Source organism: Sprattus sprattus (assembly GCF_963457725.1).
Source record: "Sprattus sprattus genome assembly, chromosome: 7".
NCBI classification, from domain to species: Eukaryota; Metazoa; Chordata; class Actinopteri; order Clupeiformes; family Clupeidae; genus Sprattus; species Sprattus sprattus.
Window position 1 is genome coordinate 11,424,978 of NC_137926.1, and position 21,550 is coordinate 11,446,527.

The 21,550-nt window shown below is 39.2% G+C and overlaps 1 protein-coding gene across 1 annotated transcript; it reads right to left on the reverse strand.

The window, feature by feature from the left end:
- Nucleotides 1–10,761: 10,761 nt before the first annotated feature.
- On the reverse strand, nucleotides 10,762–18,503 carry LOC308368447 (uncharacterized protein; the record flags this gene model as incomplete). Its single annotated transcript, XM_080842617.1, has 4 exons — nucleotides 18,386–18,503; nucleotides 17,674–17,818; nucleotides 14,132–14,265; nucleotides 10,762–10,805 (listed from the first exon to the last, which is right to left on the reverse strand). The coding sequence occupies exons 1-4, from the start codon at nucleotides 18,456–18,458 to the stop codon at nucleotides 10,762–10,764; spliced, it is 396 nt and encodes a 131-aa protein (XP_080698743.1). The 5' UTR covers nucleotides 18,459–18,503.
- Nucleotides 18,504–21,550: the final 3,047 nt, after the last annotated feature.

Genomic DNA, 21,550 nt, shown 5'->3' on the forward strand with positions numbered 1-21,550 from the left:
ATGGCATGAGATCACTTGAACCCAGTCAGACTAAATTAATCTCTTTCCAAAAGTCCAGTGATTCAAGAGGCCCAAACCATCACTACAGTCACCCTTGCCCAGCTTGTGCTAATGTTTTAACTATGAACAAAGGAGCGTATTTTCTTCTCTTTCAATCATTATTTCAAATAGAGACCTCATGTTCCATCAACTAGACGTTGGCCAGAGGTCACCAGCCCCTCATGCAGGCACAATGGGATTTTTCCACAGCCACCTACGCTCATGAATAAATATACCTTGTGTTGTGTGAGAGGGGTGGGGCGTCCGCTTTTCACAGTAAAGACCAGGTATGTAGATTCATTTCAAAAGCTTCATCCAAGGACTTAAAAGAGGATTTAAGTCCTTTTTTTATCAATTAGTGTTAGTGGAGAGTACTAGTAACTTAACATTAATACCCCATAAACCTTTACTGGTGAACTATGAATGCTTTCCACTTCAGTACACTCCATTAACAGTGAATCCGGAGGCATTCACAAAGGTCAATCATTCAATACATGAGAGTATCAATGAAACGGAGAGTATTCCTATAGACCAGTAGCAGAACATACCACAGAAAAGGTCAGAGTTCAAGTGTCTATGGAGCGCGTGCTGCACGGTAGTCTACAAAATACGTCCAAAATTGTCTTGTAAATCAAAAGTAAATAACTTGTTAGTTTTGTCCTTTATCGCATGAATACATCACCACTTTGTTTAGAGAGAGAGACACTGCTGTAGAGAAGTACCTTGATGTTCAGTGACTGCACAGCCTCTGTCCTCTCGTTCACCTTGCCTAATTGGACCAAGTTGTAGACCTTCCTCATGGTTTTGTCAGTAGAAGTAGTAGTTTTGTAGTATAAAAAACAAGGCAAGCTAAAACTCACTGTAGATGGTAGTAGGAAATAATAAGGTATTTTCTTCCCACAGAGGAACAGCACCTTTGAGGCAGGAGCATTCAAATGAACTTCAGTATTTAAAGGAGTGGAAAGGACGCTCCAGAAAAACTAGAGGACTTTAAGGTGACGTATTCCAGGACAATGATTAAGCTTTTGCAACAGATCCACGCCTCATTAACAACTGACTTGGACTGAAATCAGAAACTTGCTGAACCTATGCTTGTGATGATTACCTCTGTGGGTGGATATGAATAGACCTCACAATAACATATTTACAGCATGAAACCCTCTTTATAGTTCTTCACTTTAAAACTCACTAAATATCACTATTGCATTGATCTACACTAAATGTTACATATGAGTTATGACTGTGGTCTCCTAAAACTGATAGAAATAATGAAATGTCAGTTCTTAGGCATTGCTAGCTGACATGCATTATCTGCAGGTAGATGCTGCCCATGTCAGCAATACAAACAAAGGCTTTAATTAAAGTGCACGGGTGTGTTTTCATAGAAGGTGCTTCACCAGTCCCATGGGAACACAGGTGTTGTGGCGCACCTGCAGGTGTGAGAAGTAGAAACTCACTGGAGGCTCACAATGACTCATTGTACCTGGCCACACACACACATGCAAGTTCACTAACGCGCACACACACACCACACACATGCAAGTACACTAACGCACACACACACACACACACACACACACACACACACACACATATGCAAGTTCACTAACGCACACACACACATGCAAGTACACTAACGCACACACACACGCACACAAACGCACACAAACGCACACAAACGCACACAAACGCGCACACACACACACACACACACACACACACACACACACACACACACACACAAACACAGAGAGAGAGAGAGAGAGAGAGAGAGAGAGAAACACACACACACAGAAAGACTCACACACACACACAGAGACAGGCACACACACAAACACACACAAACATTGGAAAATCCTCCTCATCTGTGCACTTCAGATTGATTCGGAGGGAAGGAAGTCTTTAAAGGTCCAGATCATTTCCTTATGATGAATATAATGTAGTGGTGCACTTCAATGCATTGCTCTAAACATTCCTCACTTACAAAGTCACAAATACCACTACACCACTACACCTCTTGACTTGAGTGAGGTTCTAAGGTGCTATTGATTCTGACATCATGACTGGTGATATAATGAGCGATACATGTCTAAATGATGCTATTCCAACACAAATGTGTTACTGTTGGGAACTATTTATGTATTGCACAATTCATGGAGTAAAGCAAATATGCAAAGTAGATTTTGCTTAATTCATATCTTGGGTTTTGTTTCTATGTCACCTTTATTACGTAGTACTTAACTCGCATTTACAGTAGTTACATTCCTACACTTGTATTCCTTATTCCTATATGTATTGTTACACTAGGTCTCTACTGCTCATAGCTGGATTGTTGTCTCCTTTGTAAGTCACTTTGGATAAAGGCGTCTGCTAAACGACTAAATGTAAATGTAAATGTAAATGTACATTTTAAGAAGCCAAATTTGCAACTTTTTTAACAAAATAAGTAGCTAAAAAGAACCATCGTTTTCCTGCACATCATTCTGAAATATGAGCGCCTACTTCTCACAAATAACAACCACCATCTCCGCCATGTCTCCTCCAGTATCTCAGATGTATGTATCTTGAATAAGAAAGAAAATATTTGCACAGCGCTACTTTGCATATTTGCAATACACTACACTGCTGATGCATGCATCCTCTTAAATTATAAAATATACTGCTATTATAATGTGCAATTACAATGTTTGAGTCAATTTTAACAATTAAAAACACTACTAGTGTTTCCTAATCAACTTGGTGCACAAGGGCAAAACAACGCCCCCCTGTGGATCATTTTAAGCACATGTAAGACCAAATAGCCAAACATTTTTGGATGCTGTTTTTTTTCATAGTGCCATGTAAAACCACTGTTTGTATAACATAGCTAACCCTAGGAATACCTATTTTACAACCAATCCATAAAGTCACCGACAGGAGGTAGCTGATGGCCCGGAAGTAGCAGTTCCCTGCACCTTTGACTTTATATGTACGCTGTGGTTGTCCAAGGTCCTGACTACACACTGCTTGAAGCAAAATGGTTGGAAACCACTAGTTTAATCTTTTTTACTAATTACTAATGTGATGTATTTTAAAAGCTTGTTATTTAATCCCCATCCTTAAAGTAGTCTTACTAGTAACTAAAGCTGTCAAATAAATGTAGGCCTAGAGGTGGAATAGAACGTATAATATTTCCCTCTGAAATGTAGTAGAGTGGAAGTATAATGTAGCATAAAATTGAAATATTCAAGTAGAGTACACCCAACGTCAAAATTGTACACTACTTGAGTTAATGTACTTAGTTGCTTTCCACTACTGCCAAAGAGCACCTATCTCTCATTTTAACCAGTATACAGTATATTAATGATGAGCAACTTTGTCATCTTCCGTTTAGAAAGCCACTAGGATGGAAGCCTCGGCAGATCCAGGTCAGAGCTTCCAGGGTGTCTGGGCATGATGCTGACTGACTGAAACCTGCTGACTGACCTACTCGCTTGACCTTCGCGTCCAGTCTCTAGCTGTCCAGAATATCTCACCCTATACTAGTTTTTCTGTAAGCATTGGACCTTTGACATTACAGTATTTGAACGTTAGTACTACTGAGACTAAAAGTCGACCTCTTGTATGTTTTCTGAGGCCAACTTACCTTATTTACACGCCTCTTCGTGGCCTCCGTGGCAATTGCAGATTCCTCCGCTTCCTCGTCGTTGACTTGGACAACATTGACAGAACGTCTGCTTGCCGCTGCCTGGAGCATTTTCAGAATATGATTGCTGAAATGTGAGTCATCGTCGTATGTATTCTCCATTATTGAGCCGTTTACTGCATTCTCAGCTTCCGCTGCCATGCTTGCACGAGCTCAGGCCAGTATAGCCTACCGTGGTCAACTCAATGTTTAAAACGCGTTAACTGTCTTGGTCGTCCTTGCTCTATGGGTTTTGCTAAACGACGAAACTACCCTCAGCTTTTATGTTTGTTTATATACTGCCTCAATGCTGGTAGCCTACTGATAAATGAGGGCTCTATAAATTGACATCCTATCATCTGACTGTAGTTGGCATCCATACATCCTGATACATGGTAAACAAAGTGCTTATTTTAGTTTTTTCCCTAATCTTCATGATATTGGTCATGATATTGTCAGGAAATGCTATAGTATGAGACAGTCATTCTAAATTAATTTTTTTTTCATTTTTTTCATCTTATTGTACAGCACTTTGGTCAGTGTATGCTGTGTGTAAATGTGCTCTATAAATAAAACTTACTAAATAAAAACACACACTCCAGGCAAATCTCTGTGGGTATGGTTTACAATCACAACATGTGTTTAGCACATACACCGAGACAGATTTTATCTTAACACTCACTTGACTGAACAGGTCAAAGGAGTCATACATGGATTGTTTAGCATGGCGGTCTCTGTTTTGTCAACTCATCCTGTATCGCCTGCAGGGATGTACACAGTGTGTGTAAGCAGAGCACCCTAGTATGACGTGTATTCGGATGTGGAAGTGAAAGGAATTTGCACGGTCACCACCACTCACTAAACAGTGATGGCACTACCTGTGGCTAAGTTGGCTATTATGAACGCACTGGCCTAAACTCCAGTGGCTCACAGATTGACTCACACTGTTAGAGCAGCGTGGAAAGGTACCTGGTACCCATGAGTCCTGCAAAAACGGTGACGTCATATTTGGGATAGTTATGGATTGGCCCTTGTTTGTGCCGGATGTACCAGCAAATGTTGGAGCTGGTCTGGGTTGCCCTGGAGGACAGACATAGGACATAGGGTACTCTACAGGCCATAACATCTGTCTGTTAGGATGCTGGTGTTCATCACTAATGACCTTTGTGTTGTGTCCTTACTTTGTCCTACCTCAGTGTGATGCCATGATGCTGTAGTGTTCTTGACAGACTACCCACTGCATGATTCCAAGAGCTAAGAAAAATTATTTGAAACATCCATGAGCTGAATGTATAAATCTATACCTCAGACACACACACACACACACAATAACTTACTTTAATATAATTACTTTACATACATTAAAATGACGTCGTTTATGACATGTATTTATGTATGTATATCTGACATACATGATTAATCCTTTTCAAATATGGTGGTATGTGTATCAGTGACCCAAACTCATCTATTCTCAGCTTTGAGACAGTTGTATCTATCCCATTAAGTACAGGGGTATCAGCATCTCACGTGTGCTTGAAAGACCAAGAGGGGACAAGCTGCATATTTGGTGGAACTAGTCCATTCCCCTGACTATAATATATTATCAGAAAGATTCAAGTATCTCTTTCAAAACATGATTCTACAAAGAGCAAGGGGGACAAAATCATGCACAAATCATGGTGTAGAAAAAAAGTGATATTTATTCTATGACCATGGTAACAAGACTATCATAACTATTTACATACAGCTGTGGGTGATTTTAAAGGGCCACTGTTGTAGAGTGTTGTCTTGTAATATAATAATAATAATTTATTTATATAGCACTTTTCATGCAAAAGTATGCAGCTCAAAGTGCTTTACAGCAAATACATTACATGCACATAAATATAGACATCAAAGAAACAAACTTTTCTACGGATGTTTTGGATATAGCAGCATCAAACTGTGAAGGCAGAGACCTTTGTGTGGTATTTTTGGATCTTGTGAATGCCTTTGGATCAGTGCCACACAGTCTGTTGTGGAAGGCATTCAATAACTTAGTCCCTCTCTCAGCATTAATCAGAGCATATTGCTCGGATGTTCAGTTCTGCTTTAACCACACCATATCCTGGCAGCATTTGGAGATTGGTTTCATGAATGGCTGTACCATTTCACCATTGGCCTTCGCTATTGCAATGGAGGTCATTATAAGGGTTATTACAACTAGACAAAGGGCATCTTAATGGGTTGTTGGTGGGGAAAGGTGGAAGGATGGCCCCGGTTACCTCCCATCCAAGCTTATAGGACGACATAACGACACAGACAACAACTGCCCCATGTACCCATCGGCTGTTAGCCAAGTCTGAAACGGGCACGGATGAAAGTGAAACCTAGCAAATGTACAAGTGATTATATCAGTATGGGAAAAACCTTGGAAGAGAGGTAATACATTGATGGTGAGGTGATTCCTTCTATTGTATAAAAATTGAGGGTGATTAGGCAGGTGGTACAATTCCTCATTAAGTGACCGAGAAAAGGTTTCAGAGCTTAGAGAAATTATTGTTAAGGCTATCAGTACGATTGACAGGACCTTCTTGCCTGGTGAACTGACATTGGGCTGCTCACAGTTTGGTGGCCTTTGACTGTGTATTAAGTTGTAAATGCAGAGATGGATACATTTGAGAGAGTCATGAATAAGGCATTTAGGAAATGGCTTGGGGAGCCACGTTGTCTATGTATTGTAGCTTTGTATGGAAAATACATTTTGGAGTTACCAATGACAAGCTTGGTAGAGGAGTAAAAATGTGCTTAGCCTGGAGATGACTTTCGTCACAGTCTAAGGATTTTTTTCTGTACTGATATAAAAACAGGGAAGAAGTGGAATCCATGAAAAGCGGTTCAACATGCACAAAGTGCATTACAGCATAGGGCATATCATTGAGCTATCATAGGGAATTTCATTGGGCTATTATAGGCATATCATTGGGATATTATTGGGATATTATTGGGATATCATAGGGATATCATTGGGATATCATAGGGATATCATTGGGATATTAGTGGGATATCATAGGGATATCATTGTGCAGGTCAATGATAACTCACCCCAATGTTTTGAATTTGGACTGCAGTACCCATTTTAAACGCTAGCTGTCAGTGTAACTCATTGTTCCTTTAGATCAATTTGACCGTGTCTAAGATCTGTGTGCTGCAGAATTTTATGTAATGCTGTGTCTTGTAGCACTTCACAGCAGAGCTAGAACAGATTTGTAACTTCACAATCAATTCATGCTTTGATCAGAAAGGGGATGTCATGGCAAAGAGAGACTTTGTTAGCAATGAGTTAGCTTACAACCAGCTCACAGTTACACCACCACACATTTGCTTTGCCTAAACACAAGTTTATAACGTTTATTTGAATATGAAAAACTACTGAAAAAACATACAGATGGAGTAAGAAATACATTTTGCATTTGAGAATAAGGAGGAATCTTGCTTTCCTATCAGTGCTTTCTAAATGGATAGTTTCATCAATCTTCAAACATGTTTAAGATTATCACATACTTAAGCCTAAGCAAGTCCTACAAGTCAAGCCTTCATGAAACAGACCAGTGAACATCCCTGCTGACTGCTGTAACACATAGAGTAATCATAACAGGTCATTTGAGTTGGAGCATTACACCACAGACTTGTCATGACCTCTGGCGTCCTTCCACTACGTATTACTGCTTAACTAACATTTTTCTGTTCCGTTTGGTGTGTTTACGCTGCATAACTGCTGAAGGCCTTTCATTTCAATTAGTTCTTGACATCAAAGATCTGGCTCTTTGGTTCCTAACACAAACAGCAAAGAACCATACATTTAAAATGGCTGACAAAAGCTTTAGTTGGAGCAAAATCAATTACTGTTTTTATAATACTGTTAGTGTTATACCCCGTATAATGTCCATGTGGTGTTATTTATTGGCGCTTTCTATGAGATTATTACTCACGGTACATGCTTTGCTCACATGAGTAGAATGCACACGGTGTCACTATACTCTTTGAAAATCCTAAGGGGGCAGAATCAGTTTGTTGTTTCCTTTAAATTCCAATGTGATGTTTTTAGCCCCTAAATATCTCTTAATTGTTTGAGATGCAGTGCAACCTGACGTCCAGTAGAGGTCCTTGTACTCAAGCTCTTCGGTGTTCTGTAAATAACGGTTCCCAGTACCCTTTTACTCCGGAGATTGTGTGATGTGTTATTTGGCCTTTGGTCACTTAGTTATGTGTTGTCATAACTACACTCTATTAGGAATAGGATTGAAGAATATGAATGACACATTTCAGTATTAAAAAAGCCCCTTTTGACTCTTTTTGGACCATTGGGGATGGTTAGCATGGCAGGACTCTAGACGCCGGTGGATCTTCTGGGACTTCATCCTGTTACACTTCACTGTGGTGTTATGTGCAGAGAGGTCAAGGATGAGACAATTACAGTGGGCTTCCCTCAAAAGTTCCTGCAGCCCTGGAAACTGAATAACTGAGCTGTGGTCATCATGGCCTCAGTGCTCAGGGATGGTAGAGAGACCAAATGTTCTACCTCCTTCTGTGAGAGTAAAAGTGCTTAAAATATATAAGCCAAACGGATGAAATATAAACTAAATATTTACATGAAAACAGAATATGAGAACCACTATGGGTCAAACATGTCCTCTGTTGACGTGACAACAGAAATATGCAATATTGTCATTTCTGTCACTTTTTTTAACTGGCTTACACCCATCACCTGTTGGTGATATTGGCACATGGAATTTCAATATAATGAACTAAAAATAATACAAGAGCATTTTGTCTGTGGTATTTCTACATGAACACATCTGTTGGTCTACCCACAAGCATTCACTCACCAGCTGTAATCTGCAGTCCCAGCAGCTGCACCAGAGCTGTAAGAAGAGAACGGTGAAGAGTCTCACAGCCATTCTGCTTGAAAATAGGAGCTCACTTGTGCTGTTCTGTCACCTGCAACTGTTCTACCTAGCGCTTAGGCTACCAGGAGATTTCAGGTATCTAGGGTGTGCTCTTGTGACACTCTGCCTTATATCCTCCTGAGAACCCACCCATAGACTTGTGTCCTTATATATTAATTTGTAAGAGAAGTGTGAACAGTGACTTTGACAGAAACAGGCCCTTGTCTCAACTCCAGTTACAACAGTCACTCTGATGCTGCCTTGTTCCTCAATCCTAAAGTACCCCACCTTTAAAAAGGCATTTTAACATTGCATGAAACATTGTTGAGACATTCCAATTCCGTCTTAGTCTATGAGGGATTATGATGAAATCTAAAGAATCGCTCCACCGCTTGTCTTTACAGACTTGCCCTGTGAGGCAGGCCTTCTCAGAGGGCAGGATAAGGTATCAGGAGGACATCTCCAGCTGGTGGTGGCCAGTGCTGTCACTAAGTACTATGCAGTATGAGTATGCTAAAGAAGGTGAGAGGGTGTCTACAGACACACTGGGTGAAGAAATAGAAGAGACCCTGGCATGGCTTTGAAGGGAGCAGATAAGCAAACATGTATTCATTATGCCCGCAGTGAATCTGTTTTTGAAGGCTATCAAAGTTTTCTCAGTAAATAATCATATCATCAAAAAGAGTGCATCTGTCTGTATTGTGCCGGTGAGCTATAGTTATTAAATGTTGTCCATCACTCTCCATTGCAGGAGAAATGTTTCCTTTTCCACTTTTGTTCTTTGTGTTCCCCATTAAAGATTCAGAAGGTAGTTTCTTATTAAAGAAATAATGTGAAACTGCACATGATTTTAGAAAACCTTTCAATGGCAAATGTATCATGGTATCTTTATTGAATTGAATTGAGAACATTATGTAGCGAAACCCAACTAATACTCTGCGTTTACAAGCACACCCTTAATCCTGTCCCTAAAAGGGATTAAGAATTGTGCTTGCATAACTTAAATTTTTTTTCAACCTTTTTCTCAGTAATGAAGGAGAATGAGGAAGTTAAGAAAAGGGCTACAATAACAGGAAATCGAAAAGTGTTCACAAATGTGTGAGGGTGTGGACACCGATACCAGTGTCACAAAGGCACCTTTTGTTTAGCAATGACAGACAGGAACTTTCCATTTCATAATGATACAGTCAGCCATCGGAATTATGTCATACTTCTTGTTCACCAAGTTGTTAACTTCAGAGTGATGTGTTCATAAGCTTTTGGGGTATAGCAACCAATTCCTGCAAAAAGGAGAAAATGCATCACATTCTATTTACAGTAATACTATGTCATCACCATTGAGAAAAAAGATTGTCCATTTGTTCAATAAATATCAGCACGGGATTGGAAATCACTGCATGACCTTTTTCACAAAGTGTTTCTGTTGATGGTTTTGTGATCATTATTATTAGTAGTAGTAACAGTGCTATCTGATGATAATCGAAACAATATTAGTGGTAACTATTGCATCGTAATATTTCCAAGTTGAGCTAATCTAGTCATAGTTTACATCCTATATAATGTGTCCTAGCAGTAGGAACCTTACTTGAAATCACTGCTCGCATTCGTAATAGATCACATGTTACAAGGTCGAAACTCCAGAGTGACATCTGCAGGGGCGTGAAACTGAGGGGGGTAAGGTTGCTCAGGCAATTTGCCCTCCTCGACTGAAGTTGCCCCTTCGAAGGAATTGTGTTTGAAATAGTATTACGGCTGCAAAGTTCATGTAGGCCTAGACTAAAAAAATCAGCAATAATTAACGTGTTGCCCCTTTTTTCCAGGGCAGAGCAATGGCCCTTCAAAATTCCTTTGCACAGCTCTGCACACCTGTACAATTCTGATTATAGTTAAAATATCATATCACACCTCAGAGATAGTACATAGTATGATACCTTGTTACACTTCTTCAGTTTACCACCTTAAAATATGAAAGATATGTCAAAATATTGTGTTTTAGTATTAACATGTGCCCTGGAAGCTAGATCAGTGTGCCAGGCCTTACACATAAGCTGGCCATATCTTTTCATTTCTCTAAAGCAGGATAGTAGTATGTGAGATGTTTGGCATCAGAGGTGTGTGCATCAGCAGCATTCACTTGCCTGCCAGTATCTGCAGTCCGAGCAGCTGCACCAGAGCTGCCAAACAGAGAACAGCAGGGAGTCTCAGTGCCATGCTGCTCTGATGTAGGAGCTCACCTGTGCTCTGTCCCAGCATCTACACCCACAAAGTAGTCTCCCCTTTATACTCCGTGGGTGTGTAGGTGAGACAGCTCCCAGCATCCCCCATGAAATGAGGTACTGTTTATTCAGCGTTCGTTCTGTAATAAACTGATTATGCTTTCCCCTTTTGTGTTGAGTATGAGTACGAGTAGCTGTTATTATTTTGGCCTCTGTTTCATCGATGTTTGATGCATTAGGGTCACCGTTACTGTCTTTGTCATGTACACTACCGTTCAAAAGTTTGGGGTCACCCAGACAATTTCATGTTTTCCATGAAAACTCACACTTGTATTTATCAAATGAGTTGCAAAATGAATAGAAAATATAATCAAGAGACATTGACAAGGTTGGAAATAATGTTTTTTATTTGAAATATTAATTTTGTTCTTTAAACTTTGCTTTCATCAAAAAAGGCTCAATTTGCAGCAATTACAGCATTGGAGACCTTTGGCATTCTAGCTGTTTATTTGTTAAGGTAATCTATAGACATTTCACCCCACGCTTCCTGAAGCATCTCACACAAGTTCGATTGGCTTGATGGGCACTTGTTGCGTACCATACGGCCAAGCTGCTCCCACAACAGCTCAATGGGGTTGAGATCCGGTGCGCTGGCCACTCCATAACAGACAGCATACGAGCTGCCTTCTTCTTCCCTATATAGTTCTTGCATAATTTGGAGGTGCGCTTTGGGTCATTGTCCTGTTGGAGGAGGAAATTGGCCCCAAACAAGCGCTGTCCACAGGGTAAGGCATGGCGTGGCAAAATGGAGTGATAGCCTTCCCTATTTAAAATCCCTTTTACCTTGTACAAATCTCCCACTTCAACAGCACCAAAGCAGCCCCAGACCATCACATTACCCCCAGCATGCTTGACAGATGGCGTCAGGCACCCTTCCAGCATCTTTTCACCTGTTCTGCGTCTCACAAATGTTCTTCTGTATGATCCAAACACCTCAAACTTTAAATTAGTTCAGAACACTTTTTTCCAATCTTCCTCTGTCCAATGTCTGTGTTTTTTTGCCCATATCAATCGTTTCTTTTTATTGGCCAGTCTCAGATATAGCTTTTTCTCTGCCACTCTGCCTATAAGGCCAGCATCCCAGTCGCCTCTCCACTGCAGAAGGTGACACTGGCGTTTTGCGGGTAACATTTAAAAAGCTGCCAGTTGAGGACCTGTGAGGCGTCTTTTTCTTAAACTAGACAGTCTAATATGCCTGTCTTCTTGCTGAGTGATGCACCGGGACCTCCCACTTCTCTTTCTACTCTGGTTAGAGCCCGTTTCTGCTGCTCTCTGAAGATAGTAGTACACACCGTTGTAGGAAAAGTTCATTTTCTTCGCAATTTCTCACATGGAATAGCCTTAATTTCTAAGAACAAGAATAGACTGGCGAGTTTCACATGACAGTTCTCTTTTTCGAGCAATTTTGAGACTTTAACCGAACCCACAAATGTGATGCTCCAGATACTCAACTTGCTCAAATGAAGGCCAGTTTTATAGCTTCTCTCACCAGCAAAACAGTTTTCAGCTGTGCTAACATAATTGCACAAGGGTTTTCAAGGGGTTTCTAGTCATACAGTCTTCTAAGGTGATTAGCAAACACAATGTATCATTAGAACACCGGAGTGATAGTTGCTGGAAATGGGTCTCTATACACCTATGTAAATATTTAATTAAAAACCAGATATTTCCACCTAGAATAGTCATTTGCCACATTAACAATGTATAGAGTGTATTTCTGACTAATTTAATGTCATCTTCTTTGAAAAAAAACAGTGCTTTTCTTTGAAAAATAAGGACATTTCTCAGTGACCCCAAACTTTTGAACGGTAGTGTATATGTTCCATTTATCTGGAAATATTCCACATTATGCACTAGTCAAACTGTCCGACTGACCCCAGAGGAGCTGTGGCCTATAAAAAAAGGACACAAGCTGACTCCCCTATTAAAAATGGATGCAGAGGTGTTGGTTTCTGTGTGTTTGATTGGGCGTCATATACATGATGATATTTTCTTGGGTACAGTGATTGGGGATGTGGCCATCTGCCCCTTCTACCCTGGGGACATGAAAGTACGGTGTTGGGGCAGCTGGACACAATGAGAATAGGACAGGGGCTATCTCAGAAAATAGAACAGACAAGGAAAAGATGTGCAGTAACAAAAAATATTAAAAAAACTCAACATAGCTGGAGAAGATCCTCTGTTCCTCTTACCTTTAATTGGTTTTTATGAGAGTTGTGGCATGATCTGAGTTGCTAATTTGTGGTGTAAAGTGAGTTGTGTCTCTCTCACGTGGCTCCCATCTGAACTGCTTCACTTCAGTCAATCCACATCTAAAGGACATTCTGGAATGTTACAACCTTTTTGCTTTCACCGTATCTTTTGTGACTTAATTCAATAAATATGTGCTCCTTTTGAGACTGCAGAGGGCCATTTATCTTTGAGGAAGTGATGGAGGTAATATACGAATCAAGTGCCTTGTATTAATATATTCACAATTTCAAAACAGTATGCACTGATTGTATTTCCAAGCAAAACTGACTATAAAATGGACAAAGGCTGACTTAGTATACAACAATGATGTTTATTTTGATATATTATTATTTGATGTGATCTTATGAATGTCTGTAGATACGACAGTGTGGGAATGGGTATAAGAAATCCAGTTACAGATTTGTTGAGAATTAAAGACTGCTTATCTGTCCTTGTCATCGTGTTACATCTCTTCACAGGACTGGTGGTAAGTAAGGGTGTTGTGTAAAGGGTTAGACCATCAATTCTGAGAAAATATTACATAGTGGGGGTAGACAGAGGGCCATGGAGATGGTGCACAAGAGATGTATCATGTCATAATCATTTGATTGATGCGATGTTCCTCTATCCAAATGTGGTGAAATTAAAGACAATACGTTCCTCTGCCTTTGGAATGTAACAGCTAACTCCTGGAAATTGTGATAAAGAAATATGAGAGAATTTGTTGTCATTGCCTGTGAATGTTTTTTTTTTACTTGCATTCCCTGGAGTCACACCATTGTCAGTTAAAAATGAATCTAATCACATTGATCTCAAAGACAACACCTTGCCAGATAAACATGCTTTCACTTAACACAGAACAAGGTAAAACAAATTTAAACCTTCATAATGTTGCTTTATTGAAATGGAAAGTTTGGTATGGACACATTTAAACTACATGTGAACATGCAGACAGATTGAGATGTTCTGCATAGGGGGATGTCTGTACTCACCCACAGGTATAGGGGTCAGGGCTCCATTTCTGTTTGACAGAATCTGCCAGAAGGTGCTTTCAGAAAAATTTCCAGCCACACCATTCACACTCTCAACGAAAAAACCAAAGTCAACATTCTTTGACCCAGTGAATCTGTGGACAAAGACATTTTGGTAGACATTTGCACTTCTGCTGAGATGATATTAAACCAAAAGATGTAACCAGAAGCGTAAAGTGACGTTATCATATTAACATGTTAAAACTACAACAATTAACTTTTCAAACATAAAATCTTATAGTAGTGATTCCATTTTTGTTATGTATCACTTCCTGTTCAGTCTATTCTTGTCCTTTCCATTTTTAAATTTTCTTCCAATCCTGGTCCAGACTGTTTTCGCTGTGGGACTATTTTCGCTGTGCAATTCTGCACACCCCTAGATTACAGTATTTCTCTGTTCCTAAAACACATTTTTTCAAAACATGCCTCGGTTTCTCTGAACACTAAACCCAAGTGCCAACTCCCTAAACCAATTCTGCTAAACTTTAAGCACAATTCTCTGCTTTAAACACAGATTTCAATTGTTAACCGCACTTTCTTCAAACCACAACACACAATTCTCTGCTTTAGACACAGTTTTCAATTGTTAACCACATTTTCTTCAAAACACTAAACACCATCCTCTCTACTTTGCATGCTTCATCAATGCCAAAACCTCATTGTGTTCAAACAGAAAACACTGCTAATCAAATGACAAAACTTCCATTTCCAAAGCTGTTGTGCAATTTGAAATCAAAACTTTAGATCCTAGTTTGGAGAACAATTTATGGCAACATTGAAGTGAGTGGTGATCAGAGGGGCAGAGGAGTGAGAGTAAGAGGAGGAGGAGGAGGAAAATGATGAAGAGGAAGAGCAAGACGGAGAGCCATTACTGTATCTCTGATGAGATTCAGGCCAATGTGTTCAACCATGTGGTCAACATGGGTTTGACCATGCAGGAGGCTGGCAAGGCTGGCCAGAGTGTTCAACCAAACATAAGCCGCTTCTCAGTTGCACCGATTCTCCGGACATTCAGAAGAGAGAATGGGTAAGAAACACTACTATGACAGTAAAACACTAGTTTGAATGCCTTACTGTATCAGGAGCATAGTATTGTTGTATTTTACTGTAGAATATTTTACATTGTACTGTATTTGTAAAATTACAGTATACGTAAACAAATACAAAGTGCAACCATTGATGACCAAGACATATTCCTAAACATCAATACAAAGAGCCTAGCCACAGTGGACCATGTTCTAAGGCAGAACATCTCGAGAATGAAGCAGGTGTACAGGGTGCCTTTTGACAGAAACTCTGATAGAGTCAAACAATTACAGTATGATATGACTATGTGCAAGTAAGTCATATACGTTTCCACAACTGATTACGTCCTATCAGCACAGAAACATTACTGTACTGTATTGTAATCCAATCAAATGTTCAAATCAAACTGTATTTTCAGATGTTTCACAACACAACAAATGTCGATATTGTCTTGAGCAAGAACAGGATGCAGTCTAGTTTTTTTGTCCTTTTATTATTTTACATTTTTCTTTCATTTTTGAGTTAAAACATCATACAGTTACAATATTTTACAACAGGAGAAAGCGTACAGTAACACTGGAGATGAAAAGGCATAATACTCCTGATAAGGCCTTCATACTAGTGTTTTCCCATTTCATAGTAGTGTTTTCCATTGAGCACATCAGTGTTCAATCAATGCTTAGAATGTCTACTCAAATAATGGTCTGTGTTTGTTGTTTGAAAACAAAATGCCCTTTTGAGGTGATATAATAGTGTTTTGAAACCAAAGTGTCATTTTGCAAGAGATATAAGGGCCATTCTACCGAATTCGTGTAATATGCAGTCCCTCAACAATAAAAACTATTTACAAAACAATTAGGTATTTAGGCATAGATATTTAATTAGAAAATGTTATGGTCTATATAAACCCAATGCATTACATGAGATAGTGATAAGCTAAATATATACAAAATCATCATTTATAGGGTACTTTCTATTGGGAAGTAGCTGTCCCCAACCCTGACATCTAAATTTCAATGCCTTTAAATAACACTTTTCAATTTTTTTAGATTTTTTTCAATGATTTAATTCCAAAGATCTTTATGATTGGGTTGAAACAGAACTTGGAATATTTAGATTTATTGTGGGTTTAATTTTTAAATCAATTTTCTATACTCAAAAAATCATGTCCCTAGTTTTCATGTCACTACCGAAACACAAGAGTTTTAGTCCATTGGCTGAGCATGTGTTTTAGCCACGACTCTGCATTTTTGACCATGCAGTGACACTGCATCTCTGACCCTCATGGTTGAATGGTAAGTAGCTAAATCCCATAGTTTTTATATAAATGTGTTCCAAAGTCTGAAAATCGATGTGTAACCCTAAGAATTGTCACTACCGAAACGCATGTTTTCTTCAATTAAGTAAACCTTTTTGGGTTTCATGGAAAATCTTATGTTTGTATGTGTGTTCACCTCTTCAAAGATGTGTTTGCATGCCGTGTGCTTGTTAGAATTCTTTATTTATGCTTAAAGTTAGCTAGAATTGTCACTACCGAAACAGTCACTACCGAAACACATGGTAGTGACCTGATGATTTCAGTAGTGACAAAATGAAATGGTAAGTAGTTCAATCCCATCATTTTTAAATAAATGTGTTGTGTGGACTAAAGGGCGGCCCAGAGCACCTTTTGGAAGATTTTGGGAGAGAAATGAACATCCATCCAACAGTGCAGTCACTACCGAAACACTGGATGTCACTACCGAAACAGTGCAGCACTACCGAAACACAGGATGTTTTGTAAAAAATTAAGTATATTGAGTAATCAACTAAAATGTTATGATACTGATTGGATTAATGTATGTTCAATTTCATCAATCAACAACTCTGGAATCAATATGATCAGTATTTTGCATTTTACAAAGAAATATTGCACTTAGATTTTGATGAATTGTATAAATTGAACTTGAACATTTGGTAAAAAAATCATTTTTATGGATTTCATTTTGAAAACCTTCAAGAAATATTTGTAAAAATACTCTTCAGAGAAGGGAAGGAAACACAATCTGAACAGGTCAATAATAATACTTTTTTTACTATAGTAAATGTGATGTTTCGGTAGTGACAATTTTTGGAAGAGGAAAAACATTCCAACACATTCTGAAAATACAATATAAAAATTGACTGTTCTTTTACTAGATAAGTGTACTTTAGATATGGTACATTATACATACGGACAAAGTTTTGGGAATAAAACATACAAAAAATCAAAATATTTCTGACCTGTCTTTGCACCAATTCGGTAGAATGGCCCATAAAGGGTTTTGCATTTTGTGTGAGTGGTTTTGGGATTTGTGTTTAGAGCTAAGAGAAACCGAGGCATGCTTTGAAAAAATGTGTTTTAGGAACAGAGAAATACTGTAATGCTATATAAATACAATTGAAATGAATTGAATTAAACTCCATACACCATATACTGTACCAACATTTGAACTTACTTGAAACCCAAGTTGTTTTGCTGTAGTCTTCTCATAGCACCCAGAAGAACACCATCTTGCAAAGCTGTGGCATTGTAATCCCGTGGAGGTTGCTGGTTGATATTGTTTCTGACAGAGAGTTTGATTGGTACCTCCTGCATTTGCTCTAAGGGGGGAAAAGGTCAGAATAATCAGAGAAGTTTGTTGGTATGTAAGGTTAAATTATTGTTGCCGTTGAAATCCAGTAGTGCAAATGCTATTGCCGATTAATCAAGAATGAATACAAATTGTGTCCTTCGTTAAATAAAGTTAGTTGAAGTATTTGTTCTTTGAAATTAATATGTGATGAACATCACCAGCAAGTCAAGTTTGTTTACTTAGTCAATTCACGTCATGGCAAATCTGTTTGAGTTTGAAATGCTTCAAATTGATAAATGCAGTTCATTTAGAATAATTCATATAAAATCATATAATGTGTATGTACGTATATACAGTATAAATGTCTGATTATGATCATATTCCATGTGAGTATTATGTTCCACTTACAAGGAAAGATATTAAAGGAAGTATGTAATGAAATAAGGTTTTTACACTTTCAATAGTACAATTTTAATATAAATTCATGAACTGACATAACTCTGTCACCAAACAAATGAAAATAATACAAGATCATTTTGTCTGTGGCATTTCTACACACACACATCAGTTGGTCTACCCACAAGCATTCACTCACCAGCTGTAATCTGCAGTCCCAGCAGCTGCACCAGAGCTGTGAAGCAGAGAACGGTGAAGAGTCTCACAGCCATTCTGCTTGAAAATAGGAGCTCACTTGTGCTGGTCTGTCACCTGCAACTGTTCTACCCAGCGCTTAGGCTACCAGGAGATTTCAGGTATCTAGGGTGTGTTCTTGTGACACTCTGCCTTATATATTCGTTTGTAGGGGAAGGATTAACAGCAACTTTTATAAAGCCCAGAAACAGGCCCAGTCACTCAGTTTGATGCCTCCTTGTTCCTCATTCCTCGAGCCTGTGCCCTGACTCATTCCAACATTCCTAGAAATATTGTTGAGACCGTATCCAGTTCTACCCTTGAAATCTAAAGATCCGCTCCACCGCTTGTCTTTACAGACTTGCCATGTGAGGCAGGCCTTCTCAGAGGAGCAGGAACCAGGAGGACATCTCCAGCTGGTGGTGTCAACAGACAAAATCATTTAGAAAACTTTATTTTGTAAGACGCTTCTGAAAGGCCACACGAGGTCACAAGATAAGGAATTTCCAGACTCCATAAGTGAAAAGACGAGACACCTGTTATCACAGGAAACTGCACTATGCAAGCTCTTGAAAATACAGTAGATGTTACAGAGGAGATGTGGTTAATTCTGATTAGTTAAGCAAGGACAGGGGTACAGGGAAGAAGAGAGGTGGCTAGATCTATAAAAAGAGCTAGGGGACTTGGTCCTCAGTTAGTTTGCCTGATCGCTCTTGCCTTATGCTCTTTGATTGAATCCTATATTTGCCTCAAGGTCTTTGTTCACAGATTCACTGTGACAGAGGATCCTGACTTTGGTTATTACCTTAAGAGTGTGAATGGTGTGGCTGGAAGTAAGTCTGCATTCTACAATAAACGGTCAAAGGGACCAACTGGACTCACCTCTACTTTTCATGATTTCTACACGAGTTAGAACTAAATCCAACAGAACCACCAGTAGTAGTAAATTAGGAATGGCTGCTCCAGACAGATTTTCTCTTTTTGATTGTTAACTGAGCAAACTTTGATAGCCTTCAAAAACAAATTTGCAGTGGTCATAATGAATACATTTTTGCCCATCTGCTCCATTCAAAGCCATGCCAGGGTCTCTTCTATTTTTAGCACCAGTGTGTCTGTTTCCCTCTCACCTTCTTGTGCATATTCATATACTGTATATTTCATACTACTTAGTGACAGCACTGGCCACCACCAGCTGGAGATGTCCTCCTGAGACCTTATCCTGCCCTCTGAGATGGCCTGCCTTACAGGGCAAGTCTGTAAAGACAAGCGGTGGAGCGATTATTTAGATTTCATCACAATCCCTCATAGACTAATGACACTGGGATTTGTAGGAGATATCCTTTAGAACCAATTTTCAGACATAATCATAGAGGTTGAGATCTTTGAATCAAACTTCAAATGTGTCCCATATGAATAATTATTTTTTTGAATTGAGAATGATAAGGGAAAAACTGGATACGGTCTCAACGATGTTTCTCAGAATGTTGGAATGAGTCAGGGCACAGGCTTGAGGAATGAGGAACAAAAGAGCATCAAACTGAGTGACTGGGCCTGTCTCTGGGCCTTATAAAAGTTGCTGTTAACCCTTCCCCTACAAACAAATACAGCCGCGGAAAAAATTAAGAGACCACTTCAAAATTATCAGTTTCTCTGGTTTTACTATTTATTGGTATGTGTTAAAGTAAAATGTACATTTTTGTTTTATTCTATAACCCACTGGCAACATTCCTACCAAATTTCAAATAAAAATATTGTCATTTAGATCATTTATTTGCAGAAAAATGACAATTGGTCAAAATAGCAAAAAAGATGCAGTGTCTTCAGATTTCGAATAATGCAAAGAAAACAAGCTCATATTCATTTTTAAACTACACAATACTAATGCTTACACTTAGGAAGAGTTCAGAAATCAATATTTGGTGGAATAACCTTGATTTAAAATCACAACTTTCATGTGTCTTGGCATGCTCTCCATCAGTCTTTCACATTGCCGTTGGGTGACTTTATGCTACTCCTGACGCAAGAATTCAAGCAGCTCGGCTTCTTTTCATGGCTTGTGACCATCCATCTTCCTCTTGATCACATTTCAGAGGTTTTTTATGGGATTCAGGTCTCGAAATTGGGCTGGCCATGACAGGGTCCTGATCTGGTGGTACTCCATCCACACCTTTACTGGCCTGGCTGTGTGGCATGGAGCATTGCCCTGCTGGAAAAAACATTTCTCAGAGTTGGGGAACATTGTCAGAGCAAAAGGAAGCAAGTTTTTCTTCCGGGACAACGTTGTACTTTGCCTGGCTGAGGTTTGTAAAAGACCATAAGGATTGAAAAAAGCGGACTGGAGGGTCTTCTAGTTCGTCTTCTCTGATGAGTCCAATTTTCAGCTTTGCCCAACACATGGTCGTCTGATGGTTAGACGGAGACCTGGAGAGGCCTACAAGCCAGAGAGTCTTGCACCTACTGTGAAATCAGACTCATCAGAGAAGACGAACTTAGAAGAACCTCCAGTCCGCTTTTTCAATCCTTATGGTCTTTTACAAACCTCAGCCAGGCAAAGTACAACGTTGTCCCGGAAAAAAAACTTGCTTCCTTTTGCTCTGACAATGTTCCCCAACTCTGAGAAGTGTTTTTTCCAGCAGGGCAATGCTCCATGCCACACAGCCAGGCCAGTAAAGGTGTGGATGGAGTACCACCAGATCAGGACCCTGTCATGGCCAGCCCAATTTCGAGACCTGAATCCCATAAAAAACCTCTGAAATGTGATCAAGAGGAAGATGGATGGTCACAAGCCATGAAAAGAAGCCGAGCTGCTTGAATTCTTGCGCCAAGAGTAGCATAAAGTCACCCAACGGCAATGTGAAAGACTGGTGGAGAGCATGCCAAGACACATGAAAGTTGTGATTTTAAATCAAGGTTATTCCACCAAATATTGATTTCTGAACTCTTCCTAAGTGTAAGCATTAGTATTGTGTAGTTTAAAAATGAATATGAGCTTGTTTTCTTTGCATTATTCGAGATCTGAAGACACTGCATCTTTTTTGCTATTTTGACCAATTGTCATTTTTCTGCAAATAAATTATCTAAATGACAATATTTTTATTTGAAATTTGGTAGGAATGTTGCCAGTAGGTTA